The sequence below is a fragment of the Centruroides vittatus genome, unplaced genomic scaffold, assembly GCF_030686945.1.
Source record: "Centruroides vittatus isolate TY-2023 unplaced genomic scaffold, ASM3068694v2 contig_738, whole genome shotgun sequence".
Taxonomy (NCBI): Eukaryota; Metazoa; Arthropoda; class Arachnida; order Scorpiones; family Buthidae; genus Centruroides; species Centruroides vittatus.
The window spans coordinates 3617100-3636866 of NW_027122474.1; the positions used below are offsets into that span (position 1 = coordinate 3617100).

Genomic DNA, 19767 nt, shown 5'->3' on the forward strand with positions numbered 1-19767 from the left:
AACATTAACTCTTTCCATAAGATGATATTTTCCACTCAGTTTTTACTTATATTTGGTTGTTATTTAATTGGAAAAATATATAATGTTTGAAACTAACTGATAAGATATAATCTCTAAAACAAGCAAATTGTTTTCAAAGTTACTATTTTTTAAAGTTTTGTTGATAAATTGATTTGTGTCATCATTTATTATTTTTTGATTATTTCAATGTTCATTGTCTTGACATTTCTATGCAGTTGTGGAACCGTCTTGCCTCTAAGTTAGATTTTCTTTCATTTGCGGTGCTAAATCTTGTTTTCCATCTGACGTAATCTTGCCCAGTAACATTCAAATCCTTAATAAGTAAAAAATAAAGATTAAATGGTTATTATGTGGGCAGAACATCAAACCTCACTTAATGAATAACACATTTATAACAGCTTGGGATAACATTACTCCTCCGAAGTGTCTTTTAGAAGCTTTAAAATATGGCCCACTCTTTGCTCCTACTACTGTACCAAGGCTGAAGAATATTATTCCAAATATTGAATTAATTATTAAGGATTTGAATGTTGCTGGGCAAGATTACATCAGATGGAAAACAAGATTTAGCACCGCAAATGAAAGAAAATCTAACTTAGAGGCAAGACGGTTCCACAACTGCATAGAAATGTCAAGACAATGGCTACAAATGATGTAGTACTTATTTTAATGTTTTACGTATGTTCCCAAAACTTAAGGATGGATGACATTTGTACATGAATAGAGAGAACTATAAATGAATGCAAACAAATATGGCAAGAATTGTATTACTTGATATCTAGCACAGGGTAATACACAACAACTTGTAGGATTTTACAAATCAGAGCAATGAAAGTAAGTCTTTGGTGAAAAAGATACACACACCAGTTGGACATAGATGGGGAATGGCTGGAAAATGTTTACCAATACTCAAGCAGAGAGACTTATCACTATGGAATCTGTCCACATCAAACTGTGATGTAGTACTTATACCAAGTTGCCGAGTCAGTTGGTGACAAACCAACTGACTCGGCAACTTTTTCTAGCTATCACCACTAGCAACTGTGTTTATTCTTAAGTTTTGGATGTGCGTATAATGCTTCTAAATTATACAAAATTATAATAAAATAAAAGCAAATATAAACATATTTGCTTTTATTTTGTTATAATTTTGTTCAATTCTTGTTAAAGATAACTACAAAAAAAATTCTATCATTTGTTTTATGAGTATGGAAATACAATATAACATGTTTCATATAATAAAAATTTTGGAAGTAATGTAACTAAACAATTACTGCATGTAACAAAAAAGCATTAGTACAGTATTATTATATCACCTAATTTATTGACCGTTACTACAGTTGACATTGAATTCGGCAAAACGATGAATGCGTTATAACAATAGTTGCCTAAGGCTTAAAGAAATTTATGAAATTTTAAAATTTGAAACAATAGCATTATTCGTGAGAAATGACCTTCTGGTTTTATTTTTATCATTTATGACATTAAAGAAAAATTATAGTTTTACATATTATGATCTAAAAATAGAAAATTTAGATAAGATATATTGACAAGCTTAATATTTACAGAAGTTTGATTGAACAAACATTAAGAAATAATAGTAAAATATCATTTATATTTTAGCAAATCTTATTTGTAATAATTACATGTAGATTTTATATAGTTTACGTATGTTATTTTAAAAATTATACTTTAATTTTTTTTTTAGTCATTTAAAATTGTTTTTTATACCAACAGAAACCTATTATACATAGCTTTTTATATATTTTCTTCAGTAATATCCTATATTTCTTTCATTTGTTTTGTCTAACATTTTTGTCTAAAACATATTTTTAATCTTGGTTTCTCAAGCATTTCAGCATTAAAAAATAGTTTTAAAATAGTTTTACAAAAACGAGAGAAAAAATAAATGCTTATAATGAAATGTTGATAATGTTTATTTTTTTGTTTATTTGAAATCTTAGTATGATGTATTTCTGCTGTTAACTTCTGATATAATAGCAAGGTTGAGGACAAAGTTTTAAACGCAAAAATGTGTACGTCGGACGTTTGGCGCCACTTTCCCGTAAGCCTAGAAGTTTGACAATAGCATTTGGAATGTCAGTGGAATCGTGCTCGACATTCCAAATGCCATTGTCAAACTTCTAGGCTTACAGGAAAGCGGCGCTGAACGTTGACGTACACGTTTTTGCATTTAAAACTTCGGCCCCAACGTCACTAATAATTGTAGAGAGGGGTATTCATGTGTGTTAAATTAGAAAGGCATTGTGAATTTTCTTAATAGACAATATGTAATTAAAAATTAAATGCTATGCTAATATAGAACTTGATAATCTGGAATGTCCGGTAATCTCTCTCTCTCTCTGCAAAATAGTGTATAATCTGGAATTGTCTAATTTAGATGCTAGTGTTTGGCCAACTTCTCTCACAATCCCTGGGAAGGATAAATCAACACACTAAAAACCTTTTTTATATCCCAGTACAAATAGCTTTAGATAAAAACTAACGTTTTCGACCAAAACTTGGTCTTTCTCAGGTTATTGACCAACATAAAATTCGAAACTGGAATTCGAACAACGTGTTTAAAATTATTTTAAATTCCAAATTATTTAAAAATTGGAAACTAATTTTTGCCGTACGTGCTACTGAAGTGATAAAAACATTGTTACATCCCCACAAATAAATAATACAATGTATTTGCTGGTGTAGAAACATTAGCAACATGCTAGTGTTGTTTACGCTTTTTCTCATAGCAGTAGCATGTAATGAAAACGACAGATTGACCAATGCAATCTGTCGTTTTCATTTTTTCTAATTGATATGATCCTCATTTAAAATGATAAAATTATGTTGCTGCATTCTGCAACTGACTGTAAAAGATATACCAACTCTGAGAAGAGAAATATGCTTTCAGCAAGATGAGTGTTCCATCACATTTTTCAGAGAAATACATATGTTGTTAAAGCTGGAATTAGTGACAGATAATCATGGAGAACATATTTGATCTCTCCATTGGTCCCCTGATCAATTACCTTTCAATTACATTGCAGAGAGATGTCAAGGGAAAAGTTATATTCAATCACTTACTATGTCACTTACTATACAAGAAGACATGAAAAAGAGAATATGTGAGGTCTGTACTGCAATGACTATTGAAAGTTGTGCAAAATTAGAAAAAATTTTGTAAAAAGAATAAATAAATATATAGAAATGAATGGTCAACAATTTGAACACTTTATACTATTTTGTCTGTTTATTTTGTTGTATATACAGTCGACTCCGCATAAGTCGACACCCGGATAACTCGACACCGTAGGTTAATTAGTCAGTTTTTTGTAGTCCCAGCAGACTTACGTAGGCATTAATGTTATTAATGTTATAAAACTCTGTTTACTCGACATCGTTTAACTCGTCACACTGGATAAATCAACATGCTTTTTCTGTTTCACACTTTTTAGATGTCTGATAAGGCGACTCCCCTCCTGAAAAAATGAGTTCACACCGTTCTGTGTGGTGTGAACTCATTTTTCAGGGGGGAGTCGACTTATCAGAATTCTAAAAAGTGTAAAACACAAAGTGTGTTGATTTATCCAGTGGTGATGAGTTAAACCAGGAATGGGCAACCTGTGGCTCCCGAGCTGCATGCGGCTCGCATTCATATATTTTGCGGCCCGCGACGCATAAAATGTGAATAAATATATCAATTTCCCAGCTTAAGGAAGTATGCAGCAAAAATTCAAATGTTATTTTTACAACTTATGTATGTGAATAGTTTTTCCCACAATGAATTTAGTAAAAATTAAAACAAGAAACCGGCTAACAGACACATGGAAACTAATTTAAAACTAGCAGTGACGAATATTTAACCAAATATTTCCAATATATTACGTTTACATCAGTTCCAAAAGCTAAATTAATTATACCTATGCTAATTTATAATTATATATGAATAAATAATTCTGATTTACCAACATTTTTTTTTCTCTTTCTCTTGTATGCGGCCCGCATCAGTTCAAAAGTCTTAAAATGCAGCCTTTACATAGAAAAAGGTTGCCCATCCCTGAGTTAAACGATGTCGAGTAAACCAAGTTTTTTAACATTAATGCCGATGTAAGTCAGCTGGGACCACAAAAAATTGACTACGTAACTGATGAGTGTCGAGTTATCCAGGTGTCGACTTATGCGGAATTGACTGTATTAAAATTAAAACATTTGTAATGCTTTCTTTTACAGGAATTACTCTATTGCTTGCTCAAAAATTTTCAAAACAAATAGCAGATAATTCCAATGAAACTATATTTAATTTCATGAAGAATATAACATGATTATCACCAACTGTTGTTATGATATAATTAACATAGAAGAGAATACAAATCTTTGGAACACCTGCTATATTTATATTTAAATTGAAAACTATTTTGAACTTCATATAAATATATAACAAAAGACTAACTCTGTTAAACATACGTCTAATAAAATCCATATGTAATGACACACGAAATACAGGAATTAGATGCAGAATAACTTAAATAAATTAATATGTCATAATGTAGCAATAAAATGTGTGTAAATATAATGTATCAATGAATATAATATTTAAAATGAAATATATGTTTGAATAGTTTTTCCTTTTGTGTTTATTTGTCAATATTCTCTGATTCGAAAAAGATTTATGATATGAGATAATTTAATAAAATCTTTCAGATAAGTGAGAAATATATAATTATATAAAATAATCATTAAGGTTATAGAGATGATTACAATATAATTACAGTATAGTAGAAACTTGATATAACGTTTTTCAATTTAATGTATTTTTTTACCGGTCCGTTCAAATCTTCAGAAATCACAATGCTAATGTTACCATAATTAACATCTTTCAATTTTGCATATTTTCAGGATTTGTGCCTCAAAACCCTATTCACAGATATGTTTTCATCACGTTTTTCAAAAAAACATACTGTATTAATTACCTTCACAATCAATTAGGTTATATAGAAGTTTAACAAATTATCAAGATCATTTCGTCATCTCGCGATAGTGAGAGTATGTATATTTTATAGTTTTTGAGCCTCGGCAACCTGCTGGACTTGCACAAGCAAAATGATATCACATATCTTTTTTTGACTTTGGGGTTTGGTATGTATAAATATTTGGAGACAGGTCAATGACTATGAGAAAGAAAGAATTTCTCATTGTAGGGTAATCGAGTGAATGTACAAAATAAGGTGTATTTGTTGTATACAGTACTCGTTTATACTTTTAATTTTTGTGGTATGGTATAAAATAAAGATATGTTGGAAGAGGAACAGTTTTTTGGTACAAAACTATTGGGAGAACATCCTCTGTCCCATGTGGATTGATGCCCATGGTTTTAGAAGGACACTAGAGATTTTGCAGTCCAGATAAAGATGGAAACATACCAAATTCTCAAACAAACAAATATCCTTAATTACTTTGAAAAGATACTGTAACAGTTAATTATCATTGTGTAAAACATCTACAATTGTCAATTCTGCTGCATTATATTGTGTGAAAAAAAAGGATTTTGTGGAAGTGTTTGTACTTGTACATGCATTCAAAGTGGATAAAGTAAAACAATACACATATTACATGTTTTTTTATGTATGGGCATGTTTTTTAAGAATATTCAGGTTTTGTGTGTTCTATGATTTAACATATGTTTGACTAGCTTGATTCACTCGGTGATTTTGAAATGAGTTCTGCACATTGTAACATACAAGAAACAAATATTTATTCATGAAACTGTTACACCAGAGAACTGACCCTCCTTGGAATGAATAAATATTTCATGAATAATCAATGATCTTGAATATCTGATGGAATTTATGCTTTATACAATCAATTATGATCAAGTTACTGAGTTCCTCAAAGATCTTAACTCCCAAACCTTGAATCCATTAATTGAAATAGTTCTTTATTTTGTACACAAAATCACACCACATGATATCTCATCTCTTATGACGCTTCATAAAGAACTGTTGAAATTTTTTCACAGTCATCTTGTACCATTTTAAAAGAAATTCTTTCACTTGATCATAATCATTGATTATTTCATCATTATCGTTGGCAATAACTTCTGTAAAATTGTATGGCAAGAGTCCAGTAAGATATGACACCCAAATTTTTTATTGACTTTTGCCCATTTTACTTGTGCTCAAAAAGAATCAGATACTCGTACAATCTTATATTATTCTTCAAATTGAACTTTTGTAGAATACTGTGTAAATATAGTTTTGGCTTTGCATTCAGTTTCCTGCATGCCATTTGGTTTCATTGTATACTCTTTCATTCTCTAAATGTATCTTCTATATTCAAACTCCATTTTCCTTTCTTCTAACTGTAATTCTTTCTCTCTTTCTCTGTTCAATGACAGAATTTATAAATTCTTTCACAAATTCTTTGTCTTGTTCATTCTTTATTGTCACTTTCCTCAATTCAATTTTATGGTACTTTTCTGTTAATGGGATGCCAGTCGTAATTGTAATCTGATGCACGATACTGTCGTCTTATTGTCTTATTTATTTATCAAAACGGTTACTAGTATTGTCAGGGCTGATTCTAGTCTATTTACTGCATTAGGTACTCTAAAATCTGACACTCTTCAACTAAAACTTAAAACTAATGTGACATTTAAATAAGATAAGTGAGCAAATCACTTCTCAATGTTATATTATTATTATTTATTTTATAAAAAAGAATTCTTATAAAATACTATTATGTATATTTTCACATTTTCTTTAGACATATGCTTAGCTTACAAGGTTAGCCGAATTTTAAAAGTAAAGTGTTTAATGGAAGAGCCAACCCTGGGTAGTTTTATAATTAAAATTAACATTTTAAATTATTTACATGAATATTTTTTATAAATTTTGAATTATTAAAAGTTATTAAAATTTCATGTTTTATTTATTAGTCACAAGAAACTATAGTTTGGCCATTAGTTCACTACATCATGCACATCATGATTAATTATGCTTATGTGCATGAATGCTTGTCTGATTCTAATAAGAATTTTTGTTTTAGGAAATTATTGCATTTAAGGTAGTTTAACAGATGCTGAAATATTCTTTTCAGTAAACTTTTTGTTAAAATTTTTTTCAATTATTTGCTACGTCAAATGAAATTTCAGTTGTAAAATTAAACAAAATATGAAAAGTATTAAATAAAATTTAAATTATTTTACTCGTACTTACATATACTTATTTGATCCGAGAGATTTTAAGTAAAACATGCTTCGTAACTTGTTTTTTTATTTATAGAAGCAATAAAAGATTACAAATCACATCAAGCATATTTTAATTTTAAAAAATAAGTGGAAAATTCCATACTTTATAAAGTACGGAATTTTCCATTTATAATAAGTAAAGATATCAATACAGAAAAATTAGTTATAAGAACTGAGTATTGATACAGTATTTAATACATAAAAAATGTTATACTTTAATAACTATATTAAAAGGCAAAAATGTAATTCAACATTTTCAAAGATGGTTAAATATTTTCTCTTCTAGCTGCTTCTCTATTTATTGGTTAAGAGTTAATATTATATCAATAGAATGATTCGTTTTGAATGAAAAGTAAATAAATACATTCAAAAAGATTTAACTGATTTTAATTGATAGAATGGGTAGAATTTATTTGTAAGTAGTATTTAATTATCTTGAGAGGATTGTGAAAATTCTCTTTATACACAATGCTTATTATTATTGTTTATATGTTTTTAAATAATTAAATAACAAAGTAAAGTTTTATTAAACTGAAAAAAAAATTACTCGTGTCAAATCTGCTACGCAAATAATAATTGTCGTCTTATCAGAATTTTCGTTAAAGAAGAAAATACAATTAAATGTAATATCCAAATTATATCATCAAAGATTGTATTTATTTCATTTCAGACAGAAAATAATAGTCAGAATTATTTTAAATCCAAATACGTAACACATACAGACATACACGGATACTTTAAAAATTAGAATTGATATCATTTAATAATATAATTGCATTTGCAAGTACTATATAGCAATTGATGTCACAATTATTATCCTATAGCAAATGTTTTCAGTTATATGAATTTATTAAATATGTGATACATATAAATGAATTTGTGTATTATTATTATTGTTGTTGTTGTTGTTGTTGAGAATAAAAAAATTACTAGATGTTATGAAAGAATGCATATTTAGAATAAAATTCTTAAAATGATGATTAAATTATTTGAATAATCTTAATTATAGTTAGAACTTTTATATTAATCTTTAGTTAATATAAAAGTTATTAGAATAACTGATTAATGTTACCTTAGGTAGCCAAGATGGCGGCTCGTCTCTGATTCCAGCAAGGAAACAGTGGGACGCACGTTCTAACCTAACCTATTCTAATAAATTACCATAATTATTAGCAACCAAATTATCAGAATAGGTTAGGTTAGGTTAGAACGTGCGTCCCACTGTTTGCTTGCTGGAATCAAAGACGAACCGTTATCTTGGCTACCTAAGGTAACATTAACCGAATAATCTTTTTGTTATTCTAATAATTTATTCAGTTTTATCTTTTTATAGTTAAAATTAATTTTAAAAAATAAAACAGAATGGACTGGCACAAAATATTTATATAATGATCAATACATCAATACTAGAGAAATAAATAAATAAATTTTGTTTTATCACAGATAAGTTTGATTTTATGAAATAAAAGTGTTTATTTTCTTTTAGAAGAAAACAAATATGATTTATCCCAAAATTAATTTTAAGTCATCAAAATTTAATTATTTTGATTAAAATCTTACATTAGAATTATGGTCTTCATCAGTTTATTAACCTTCATAAATAGTATTCGGATAATTTGACAATTTATTAATAAATGAACGACAGTGAAACTAATTAGTAGTAAAAGAATGACAGAGAATAGTGATTGATAAAGGAATGTACGTTAATGAAGTAGAATTAATTAATTCAAATTAAAATAACATATTTCAGAGTTTGTATTTGTAGTTTAAAACTATTGATATTATATGTATGTGTACAAATAATAAATGTATTTTGTTTTAGTGAGTTTCATAATATTTAGTGAATAAATAAACAAACACTCAATGACAGAATTGAGAATAAACTGTAAATACTATAACTTATAAACAAAACATCAGATAAATTTGCATACAGTATTAGGTACAGAACTAAGTGAATGTATTTTAGAACAAAAAACAAGTACATAAATTCCGACACATATTGAGTACATATTGAGTTAATAGTCTTGTTGATGTTAAACAGTATTTAGTAGTCACTATATGCATTGTGATAATGTAAGTTAATTAAATAATCTGTTATTTTTGAGAAAGCAAAGAATCATGAAGATGTTTCTATTAAAAAAATTTTAAACAGATGAAACTGGCCAGATAACAATATAAAATACCGATTTAAATATTGTAGTACCCAGTTTTACAATATTTAAAAACTAACAGTATAGTAGTATATACTGTTAGTTTTTAAATAGATTCTAATTTTTCAATTAATATGATCAGCAATAAAAGTAAAAAGGATATAAAACAACAATACCAACTGTATAAGTATATACAGTAGAATGTCGATTATCCAAAATAGTTTTCAAAAATGAAAAAAAAAATGAGAACGTGTAGCATTGTACATAGCACAGAGTAAAATAGAGACCAAACTCTTCACCCAACTGGAAATTACTGTCATCTATCAATTGTAGTGCTGCAAAACTAAGTTACATATACACACAACAATATATTAAATTAGATTTTGAGTAAATTCATTTACTTTTCAATGCGTTTACAATATTTATAGTTCATGAAACTTAAATGCGCAGTGCTTAATGTAACCAAAAAGCAAACAAAATTTTGGATAATACAGAAATTCGTTTATCTGAAAGACCCCTGGGGCCGTATTCTGGTCACCGTCTCTGGTCTCTCGTCTTTCACAAGCCGGCCGCTGATTCAAATCCAAATGATTAGTCAATCAGCGACCGGCTCGTGAGAGACGAGAGATCAGAATACGACCCCTAGTTCCATCAAGTTCAGGTAATCGAGTTTCCACTGTGTTCTTGTTTAAAAATAATTAAGAAAAAGGAAGAGGAATGACATTTTATAAAGACATATTTGCTACAAATGCAGAGAATTATTGGAAAGATTTTATATAATTTTATTTAATTAATAGTTTAATTCTGTAAACCATTTATCCTTATTATAATGTGTATTTTAAATTTGATGTTTTCCAATAAATATTTAATTAACTGCAAACTATTTAATTTAACTTATGACAGAGAGGAAGACTATGTGGAAGAATTATTAGAGAAACAGTCCGAATTAATATATTATCTACGACAGCACACCATTCATCTTGGCAAAAAAATTCTGAAGCTAACAGATGAAATAAATGCTTTACATCAGTCTCCAAACACTCAACATATTTAAGTAAACATAAAGTAATTATGTAAATGGTGCTATTGATTACAAATTTTCATTGAATATAAATCGAAAAAAAAAAAAGTCTATTTTTAATATAAATTCATTTTTCTCTAATTTATTCAAAATCAATCTTTTTATATATATTATAATTTTTGTTATTTTTCTAATATATTATTTTTAATTACCGTCAACATAAAATTTGTATATTCTTGTATCAAAGTACACAAATATATGTTAAAAATAGATTTTTGTAAGTTATCGCATGCTTTATAATAGAAGATAATAATCGTCATGTAATTTATTTTGTGTTCGTTTTCATCTGTATATGCAAAAGGTATATTTAACTGTCGTCGGTAGTCGACATGCAAGATTTATTACAGTATACGAAGATCGCAGATTACGACGAAGTATCTTGCAAGATACTACGGTAACTAATCTCATATATAAAATTGCAATCGATGATATATTTTGTAAGGCATCCACTTTCCCAGGACCTCTGCACCGAGATGGCTATAGTGGGGTTTATTACATTTCCACATTAATACTTTTTAAGTAGAATAATATTTTATTTTATGTGTGTATATATAATTAATCATTTTGGAGTGCAAAAAAATGGTGGCACAGAAAAATTTGATATCAAAGAAATTATCTTTTTTTAAGCGAATGTACTTGCCAACCTTTATAGATGAGCCATCATAAATTTTTTTATTATGACATTAATTAAAGTTCTTATGATAGATGAATGGCATGATAAAACTTAAGTGTTTCTCTACTAAATATTAGTTGATATATGTATATAAGCAGCTATAAAGAAGGGGGAAAAACTATAATTTCTCTCAATTTTGAAATAGTCTATTAACGTTTTTATGTATTTGCGTGGATGAATTTTAATATTGTCTTCTAAATTATTGTGTGTGTTTATTTACTTATTAAAAAAAAAATTATCATATTTTATTTCTAAAATTAAATATAAAATTACCAAAATATACTTTTAATATTTTTGCATGCATTAAGTATAAATTTGTTTATTGAATTTAAATATACCTTAAAAGCTTTGCTACTGTTAAAGCTATAGTATAAGATGTATTACAAGAATTTCTACTTAAATATTTAAAAAAAAAAAAAATAATTTTTACATATGTAATGAAAATTATTTTCTTGATGTAATTTATAGAAAATTTAATTTTGTTTAAATAAAATTAAATAGAATTTATATCATGTCATAGTTTTTAACTGTCAAAACGTGTAAATGAGATATATAAAGGCTCGATTTATGCAAACTGTAATGAATTTTAAGCAGTTTTATAAATTATATTTTTTGTGTTAAAATTTTTAGTTATATATTATATGGTCTAATCGATATAAATATCAGTTGTGGAAGTATATAGCATGTTAGGTTACCGGATGTTTATTTTTTTTAAAATTTATAGTAATAATTTGTTGCAAGGGAGTAAAGGAGGTTTGGTGTTTAACTTATGCACAAAATTATTAGTTAAATATAGATATTCTTCAATGTTTCCTTACAAAGATACCTGGATATCCCGTCATGTGTAAACAAGGGGAAAAAATGTATGTATTACTAGTATAAATCTCATAATTTCTAAAATTATTTATATCTTTTCATTAATTTCGAACGTTATCATGTCTGACGTCTTTTCTATTATTTCAATTAGGAATATAAATTACTATTTTCCTGAATATTGAAGTATTATTAGTTTTAAAAGATAATTACGTAAGTAAACTTCTTTTAAACATTTTTTTTTATTTTCACACATAGGCTATTTTAAGTACAGTTAAAAGCAAACAAAAAAGAACATTATATATTCGATTTAGCATCTCGGGATTTCGAACAAAATATATGACTAACATTCTTCAACAAAATATAAGATCACGTCATCCATAATTATATTCAATAGCACATTTACGTACCATACAGGACAAACAATATTTTTGTAATTACACTGTTGTGTAATTAATATTTATTTAAACTGTACTAATAACTTATTGCTATACATTGGTTTTTTTTGTTTTTTTTAAAGTTTGTATACAATACAATACTCACAAAACTTTAAAAATAACAATATATATATAAATTTTTTTTTTCTTGAGGACTTTTGATATATATTGGGTTTATAAAATAGATTATACGAATAACTTTATCTCTCTCCGAAAAGGTAAACTATTATTTTTATATATCTTAACATTTCGTAAAATTGTTTATGGTAAAATGTTTGGAAGACAACTATTTGACATATAATACTTTTTTGTGTTTATATATATATATATATAAAATGTACAGTTATTTACTATAACATGTCTATAGTTATCTTGTTCTCCCTAGCATGCCAAATCAAAAGTCCAATATTTTCTTTTTTTTTTTCTTTTTTTTCTTTTTGGTATTTGAAAACATACAAAGATTACAAAATATTTCTGTGCAGCTTGTAAATAACACAAAAAAAAACAGCATTTCTGCCAAATGTCCATACATACACATAGCACACATCACTCATTTGACAATTGAAATAACAAAATCTCCCACAAGAGACATGACTTGAGATCAGCATCACTGATCGCAAGAGGGTGGGCTGTGTGGAAAAAAGTATCACCATGGTTGGAGATGGATATGTGCGTTTAGTTATGTTGATAGATGAAATAGTAGCAGACATACATGCCTCACGGGCAATATACCATCCACCCAACTTTGTAGCATCACATTCGAATAAGGCACTTTTTGGTACATAATGAAACTAGATAAAAAGTATCTGAACTCGATATTATGCAACATGGTGACAAGAAAATACTGGATAGATAATACTATCTTTCTAAAAAATGTAAGTGACCTTAACATAACTAGTCTTTGTTTTTTCATAAAGTTATATCCCAAAGGAGATTAAAAAATAACAACCTCCTATTTTTATAGATATAAAAAGCAATTTATATTTACAATAATTATCCCAGTTTCCAGAATCTGATTGATAACAAGACGAAGGAGCGTCATACTGTGTTAATAAATTGTGACCAAGTGTTTTGGAAAATATTCTGACTTAATACTACATATATATAATCTGAGCAAGCTCAACTTCTTAGTTATCAAAACAGTCTGGGATGGGACGTGTCTGTTGTCTTTGCAGTAATAACAATACATCAGCAACATTCCGCGAAGAGTATAAAATATTTTTTTTTTTGCTCAACTAATTGGCATATCCTGCCCTCCTATCAACTAATATGAAAATAATCTAAAATGAGACAATGACCAGATCCAAGGGTAATAAAAATATCAAACTTGCAGCTTGATTTGACTCGTAAGTTGTTCAATCGTCGTCTTTTTTCTCCGGTTTCAAATCAACTATGGCATGCAATTCGTCTGGAGAATATCCCAATAATCCTTGCAGATCACATACGAAACGGTAGACGTATCGCTTTCCTGCGGTCTTATGAATGATGTTTTTATCATAATAATACCTTAGGCCACGACTAAGTTTCTCATAGTTCATTTTGGGTTTGTTTTTGCGTATTCCCCAGCGCCTTGCCACTTCGTCGGGATCCGTAAGCTTGAATTCCCATCCGTCACCTGTCCAACTGATGAATCCCTGACATGATTTATCGGTAAGAAGTTCGAGCAAAAATTGCCACAACTGAATAGGACCACTTCCTATAATAAAGTAAAAATAGAGAGTTAGCTATCTTGATAAATTATTATACCAAATTAAAAGTATATATATTATACATAAATTAAAAAATACTTTATACAATGTGGTTTGTACCTTATTGCTAGCAATAAAAATTTAGTTAACGGTTTTATATATATAAATTTTTTTATAGTGTGTGTAAATGCCATTATCATAGCATAATAATTTTAAATTAAGATTTTTTTTTCTTTGAACTTCTTGTTCATAGCAATCAATTATCCAATTTAATTACATTTTCAAACAATAAAACAATAAATTCAGTTAAATTGGTTGCCGTAATTTCTTACTGGCCTTTAAAATTGATAATTTGATTTTTAAAAATATTCAAGTAATGGTACAACCACATTGTATACACATCATAAATTTAATATTACATTCTGCTTTATACGTTAAACAATAACTAAAAAGCAAAATTAAAGATTTTAAATTTCTATATGATTATTATCACTTGCAATTCGCATTAAATCATTATTCCAACAATACCAAAACTGGTTTCTATTCAAAATTCTTGGCTAAGATCCAACAATTCTTATAACTTGGAATAATGATACAATCAATTTTTGTAGATGCTTAGTGCCACTCGTATAATGAAGTATTATTTAATTTTGCAAATAAAGAAACCGAATAATTCCAATAATTTCTATGAAAGAACAGAAAGGGAGAAGGTTGTGAGCGGCGATAAACATCTCGTATCGTTCTGACAGATTAATTCCAAAACTCATATATATATATTATATAAATTTATATCGTAGTTAGTCCAGATCTGTGTAGTGTCTGCTGCAACAGTGATGATTATAAAATTAAATTCATTATAATAGATTTACATATTGTTCATTATCTATATATTCTGTGTCTAAAGGAATAATTTAATAAATTATTTGCTGTTGAAAAATATGTAGGATTGAAATTATGATAATTTAGCTTTTTTTTAAATGAAAAATCATGCTGTTAAAGTCATTTTTAACTGCTCGTATAACATCTATTTGTAAGTTTGCTAATAATTATTTTTTTATATTAAAATTCCTGATCATCACTTTTAAAAGTAGATAAATTTTCTGTTTACAGTTACTAGTTTCAGAATGGTTGCAGATACAAAATCCATCATTTCTTCCTTTTATTTTTGATTTAGATAATTAATCTACTTTTAAGATATGTGCTAATGCATGCCAACATGCATTTTTAAGTTTATAAAGTTGCAATTTTTTTCAGTAAGTGCATTGTTAATTTTATAATTAATCAGAAAAAGTGTTAAAAGAGAATAAATGTGTATATAATACTTCATAATTGACAAGCATTAGAAAGATTATAGTTAATCCTACATATTTTTCCTTCATTATAGTCTTTGGCACAGTTGCAGAAGATTGCAACGTAGCATAGATGGATACGCATTCCGTCTATCCTACCGTATGCACACTACACATAACAGTACCAAAAACACACCCGAGTAACCTGCGAGTACGGCGGCCTGAATGACGGGTTTGGTGTCACCTCCATGTCCCGGGACTTGCGTCTGCACGTGGCCCATGGGTCCGAGCGGATTGTCTCGCGTTGTGAGTCCTCCGAATCCCTGATGGTGAGGATGGTGGGGATGCGGAGCATGATTTCCCTGAAGGCCCATGTGAGCTCCCAATTCCGGCGGCCACTGGCCGGGAGATGTAGGCACAGAGGAAGGAACGGTTTGAAACGGCGGTTCGTAATGGTGAGGGCTGTATCCCTCGGTTACGCCCATGTCGTGAGTAGGATACCTCCCTAAAAATTAAAAATAAAATTAATTAAATCTAAGTGAATTAATAACATAGCATATAAATTTGAAAGACAGAATTTAAAAAATGGCTTTTATAGAAGACAACTGATATTTGCAACATCAGCTGCTGATTAGTTAAAATATGTAATAATAAATGGCAAATTTCATTATTCATTCCACAATGATTCCTGTCTCAAATATAAATAGGCCATCAGATAATGGTAAAGTAGCTAATTGTTAAGATTCTATTCTATAATAGTCATAAAAATTCTCCCTTAGAAAGAAAAAAAAGATTGGAAAAACCCAGATACACCGCATTAAAAATAGAGAATGGCAGACTTTTCATAGAGACTCACCTCGAAAATTCTTTCCCATATATGGAGGTTGATACTTTGATTCTTGACTGAGAGACAGAGAAGCGTCTGTTGGATAGAACTCTGAACTGTTATCCAAGTATGTGTGATGGGTAGGTGCAGCTTCCAGTCCATATTCCTGAGTCTCGTCATAGTGCTGACCAAGAACAACGTCTTCATGTCTCATCTCATTCAACGTGTGCATCGATTCGGAGATATGGTTATAGCCTCCTAGTAAGGGAAAGTAAGGTAAAAAAAAAAACATTTAGAAGGGCAAAGTGGGTGAGGCATAAAAGTCCTACTTTCTTTAGAAACCTTTTCACGCTCAATAGAAAACAATGTATTAATACAAAACGCGCGCTTTCTCTCTTTTTCTCTTTACACGTCTTTGACATTCGCAATTGTTGACCGTAAAATGCGGGCCATTGGTACAGATTGCAATCGTTTAGTGTGGCAGGTACCAGTTCTGTATTATTGATAGACTCTAAAGGGGGAGGATTGCGTATTATTCTCGAATACTTCGTGAAATTTAGAGTCAAAAATTCTCTAACCATCTCTCGGTTTTGTTAAATGACGTAAGGAGGTGACATTCGTTACAGAAGTAATAATATACTTTTTATACGTACATGAATAGAACAATACTTAAAAAATTGGGTTTAGAACGATTCAAATTTTGTAATTTAATAAAAATTAGGGTATAGAAGGCACAAACAAAATAAATTATAGAACTTCTAAAGAAAGAAGATTTAATTAAATTAATTTATTTTTGTTAAAAATACAGCTGAAGAAGAACAATTGTTTCATCAATATTTACATCACATCAACCGTTTCAACACTCCTGATTTGTTTTATTAGCTGTGTTTTTGTTTCTTTTTTTAAATTTCTTTAAAAAACAAAAATCGAATTGATGAAACAGATGTTTAGATTCTTTTTCCTACTGTTTAGGCTAATTATTTGCCCCTCATATACCGTTTGAATTTGTATTTTTCAAAAAATACAAATTTAAACTTTATCATTATTGGAAAATTTGTACATTTCAACAATTAAAAAAAGGCAGTTATTGAAATATACAAATTTCGAAACAACGTTAAGAAAATTTGTACATTTCAATAATTGAGGCGTGAGTTAATAAGAAACATACAAATTTTCTAACAATATTTACATAAAAATGTACATTTCATATACGAAAAGGGTGGAATTTTTAACTGAAACGTACAAAATTTAAACTTTCTAACAAATTTATGAACAAAAATCTGGAAATTCAATGTTAATACATTTTTGTTTTATCATCTGTTTGTTTTTATCACAATAGAAAAGTACAAGATATAAAACCAAACAACAACCTAATTCGATAATATGGTGACGTTCCTCCTCCCAGCTGATCACATTAAGCTTAAAATCTCGACGTAGATGGAAAATGCCCTGTAGGAAGGTATATATGAAAAGGAAATGGTTGTATCCAAGCGCAACAGACCGACAGACAGGTGGTCAACGTAGGACCAGTAAGTTTCCCAAGCCTGTCATGCCTGACTCCAAAATAACAGGCTTTAACTACATAACTCTAGCTAAAATAGTCATTCGAGTTTGGCATGGTGTTGGCTAAAATACTACCTTAACGTGATTTTTATGAGAAGCGAACTTTTATATCCACCCTTTCTTCTTTTTTGAGTCGCTTTTTGTGTTTCTTCTTCTTAAAATTTGACTTTTTTTTAATGCTTAAATCTGTTTCCAAACACGTGATGTAGATACCGTATTCGTCACGTATAGATTAAATAAAATAAAACACGAACTGATTTCACATAAATCCCATTAAATTCCGTCCCTCTAGACGTGTGTGGAGATATGTATCCTGCATCTTCGACGACAGGAAACGGATATGACGTCAGGCACGTGAAGTTAACGGTGTTAGACTACGTTGTTTATCCAAGCACGTCACTGTCCGGAAGTAAGCGATCGTGACTAGTCACGCAATGTTCGTAGAGTCGTCTAGATGTACGGCAGATGTATTTTTAACGTCTACTCGTGTATACTGACGGAAAAAAAGGCATTATGCTATTGTTTTGTAAGGGGGGGGAAGGAAGGAAAAAAAAGGGTGCCATTATCGCTTGCTTAACGTAGTAAACACGTTACGAAATGGTGGGGGAAGGGAACGTCGGTTTGTCTGTTCGCTTACCTAAAATCTCGTACCGCAAATGGCATTAATTTAGATCGGAAATTGGAAGAATTACAGATGATAATGTAGTCATTAAGCAAACTTGAACGTTTGATCTCACGCTCGTTTCCTGTTTAAAAATTTGCTAAACAAATGCCATCTAGAACATAAAACGGCGCCGAAACTATACAAAAAATTAGATTAGAACTACATTAAGAAAAGATTTCTTCGTTTATTTTCGGCGATAAGCTGATAAGTTTCATTTGATCACTAATAAAGCAAACAATTTCAAATAAATGGTGTACTATTTGACGTATTTGTCGATACTTAAAAATGCTCTTTACAGATAATAAATTATATTTTAAAAAAAATATATATATATATACTAACCCTTCTTATAGACGTCGAGAGTTTTGAATGTAACCACGTGGTTTGTAACGGAAGAATAGGGGAAAAAATGGATCCCTTCTGGGCAATTGATTAAAAAAAACGACCCCACCTGCCAGATACCAGTTTGGTCAGGATTTATGACGTTGCACAGAAGGCGTAACTTCCGGAAGAGGGGGTTATGACGTAGTGGGCACACTCTTCCGGTCTATCTGCACCACCTATTTCCGTCCATCTTAGACTCGAACAGGTGTAAGAACTGATAAGTGGAAATGTGTTTCGTGAAGGGGAGAGAGAGAGAGAGGGGGTGTGTGTGTGTATCGAGGAGCAAACGACACGAGGGATGACGCGGGTTATTTACGGTTTCGATAGGGGATTAATTATAATTAGAGACTTAGTTACCTTCTAGATAATGTTGACTTCCCGATGCTGGAGTACTTGCTGGTGTACCTCCTCCGTTCATGACGGGGGTGACTTTTTGTTCGGGTAGAGGATACCCAGTACCTTGTTGAAAAAATTCGTCGAATTCAGGCATGCATACCGATTCGTACAGATTTGGTGGAACGTTTTCTAAAGATGCTCTCTCTTTATCGGCATCTAAAAAAATACAGAAAAATTATCCAAAAATTTCTCTAGAATTGATGAATCTTTTATAATAAATCCAGATGTTTATATACATAAAAAAGAAATTCTACTGTATATATATAACAGCTGCTAGAGATTGTAACAATAAATTAATTAATAAATAAAATAAAATATTTCACATTTTTCTTTACGTTAACCGACACATTTATATACATTTTTTATCAGAAAATATTTGATAAAAATTACTCATAACTTATCAGCTTCGTTCCTCTCAGTGATGCTTATCGCTTAGAGAAACTCGGAATTTTTTTTTTTTAAATCATCTCAGAAAAAAACCCTTTTAAAATATTCTAAAATAATAATAATTTAAAGCTAGATAAATCGATGAT

General features: G+C 29.3%; 2 protein-coding genes across 9 annotated transcripts in view; one reads left to right on the plus strand and one right to left on the minus strand.

Annotated features, from left to right (window-relative positions):
- The window catches only part of LOC136981015 (transmembrane protein 192), a 49284-nt gene extending 38157 nt beyond the window's left edge, over positions 1-11127 (plus strand). Inside the window, exon 6 of the mRNA XM_067277274.1 lies at positions 10324-11127. Coding sequence (XP_067133375.1) covers positions 10324-10474 — 151 coding nt within the window. The 3' untranslated portion in view covers positions 10475-11127. The remainder of the gene's footprint in view (positions 1-10323) is intronic.
- A 1083-nt stretch (positions 11128-12210) lies between these two features.
- pnt (pointed) overlaps positions 12211-19767 on the minus strand; it is a 41243-nt gene continuing 33686 nt past the window's right edge. For 6 of the 8 annotated variants that reach the window (XM_067277265.1, XM_067277268.1, XM_067277272.1 and 3 more), the window contains 4 exons: positions 19196-19390; positions 16258-16485; positions 15598-15906; positions 12211-14120 (listed from right to left, as the gene is read on the minus strand). In XM_067277265.1, the coding sequence (XP_067133366.1) occupies positions 13780-14120; positions 15598-15906; positions 16258-16485; positions 19196-19390 (1073 nt within the window). In that variant the 3' untranslated portion in view covers positions 12211-13779. The remainder of the gene's footprint in view (positions 14121-15597; positions 15907-16257; positions 16486-19195; positions 19391-19767) is intronic. The other 2 variants (XM_067277267.1, XM_067277266.1) reach the window with 2 other exon arrangements.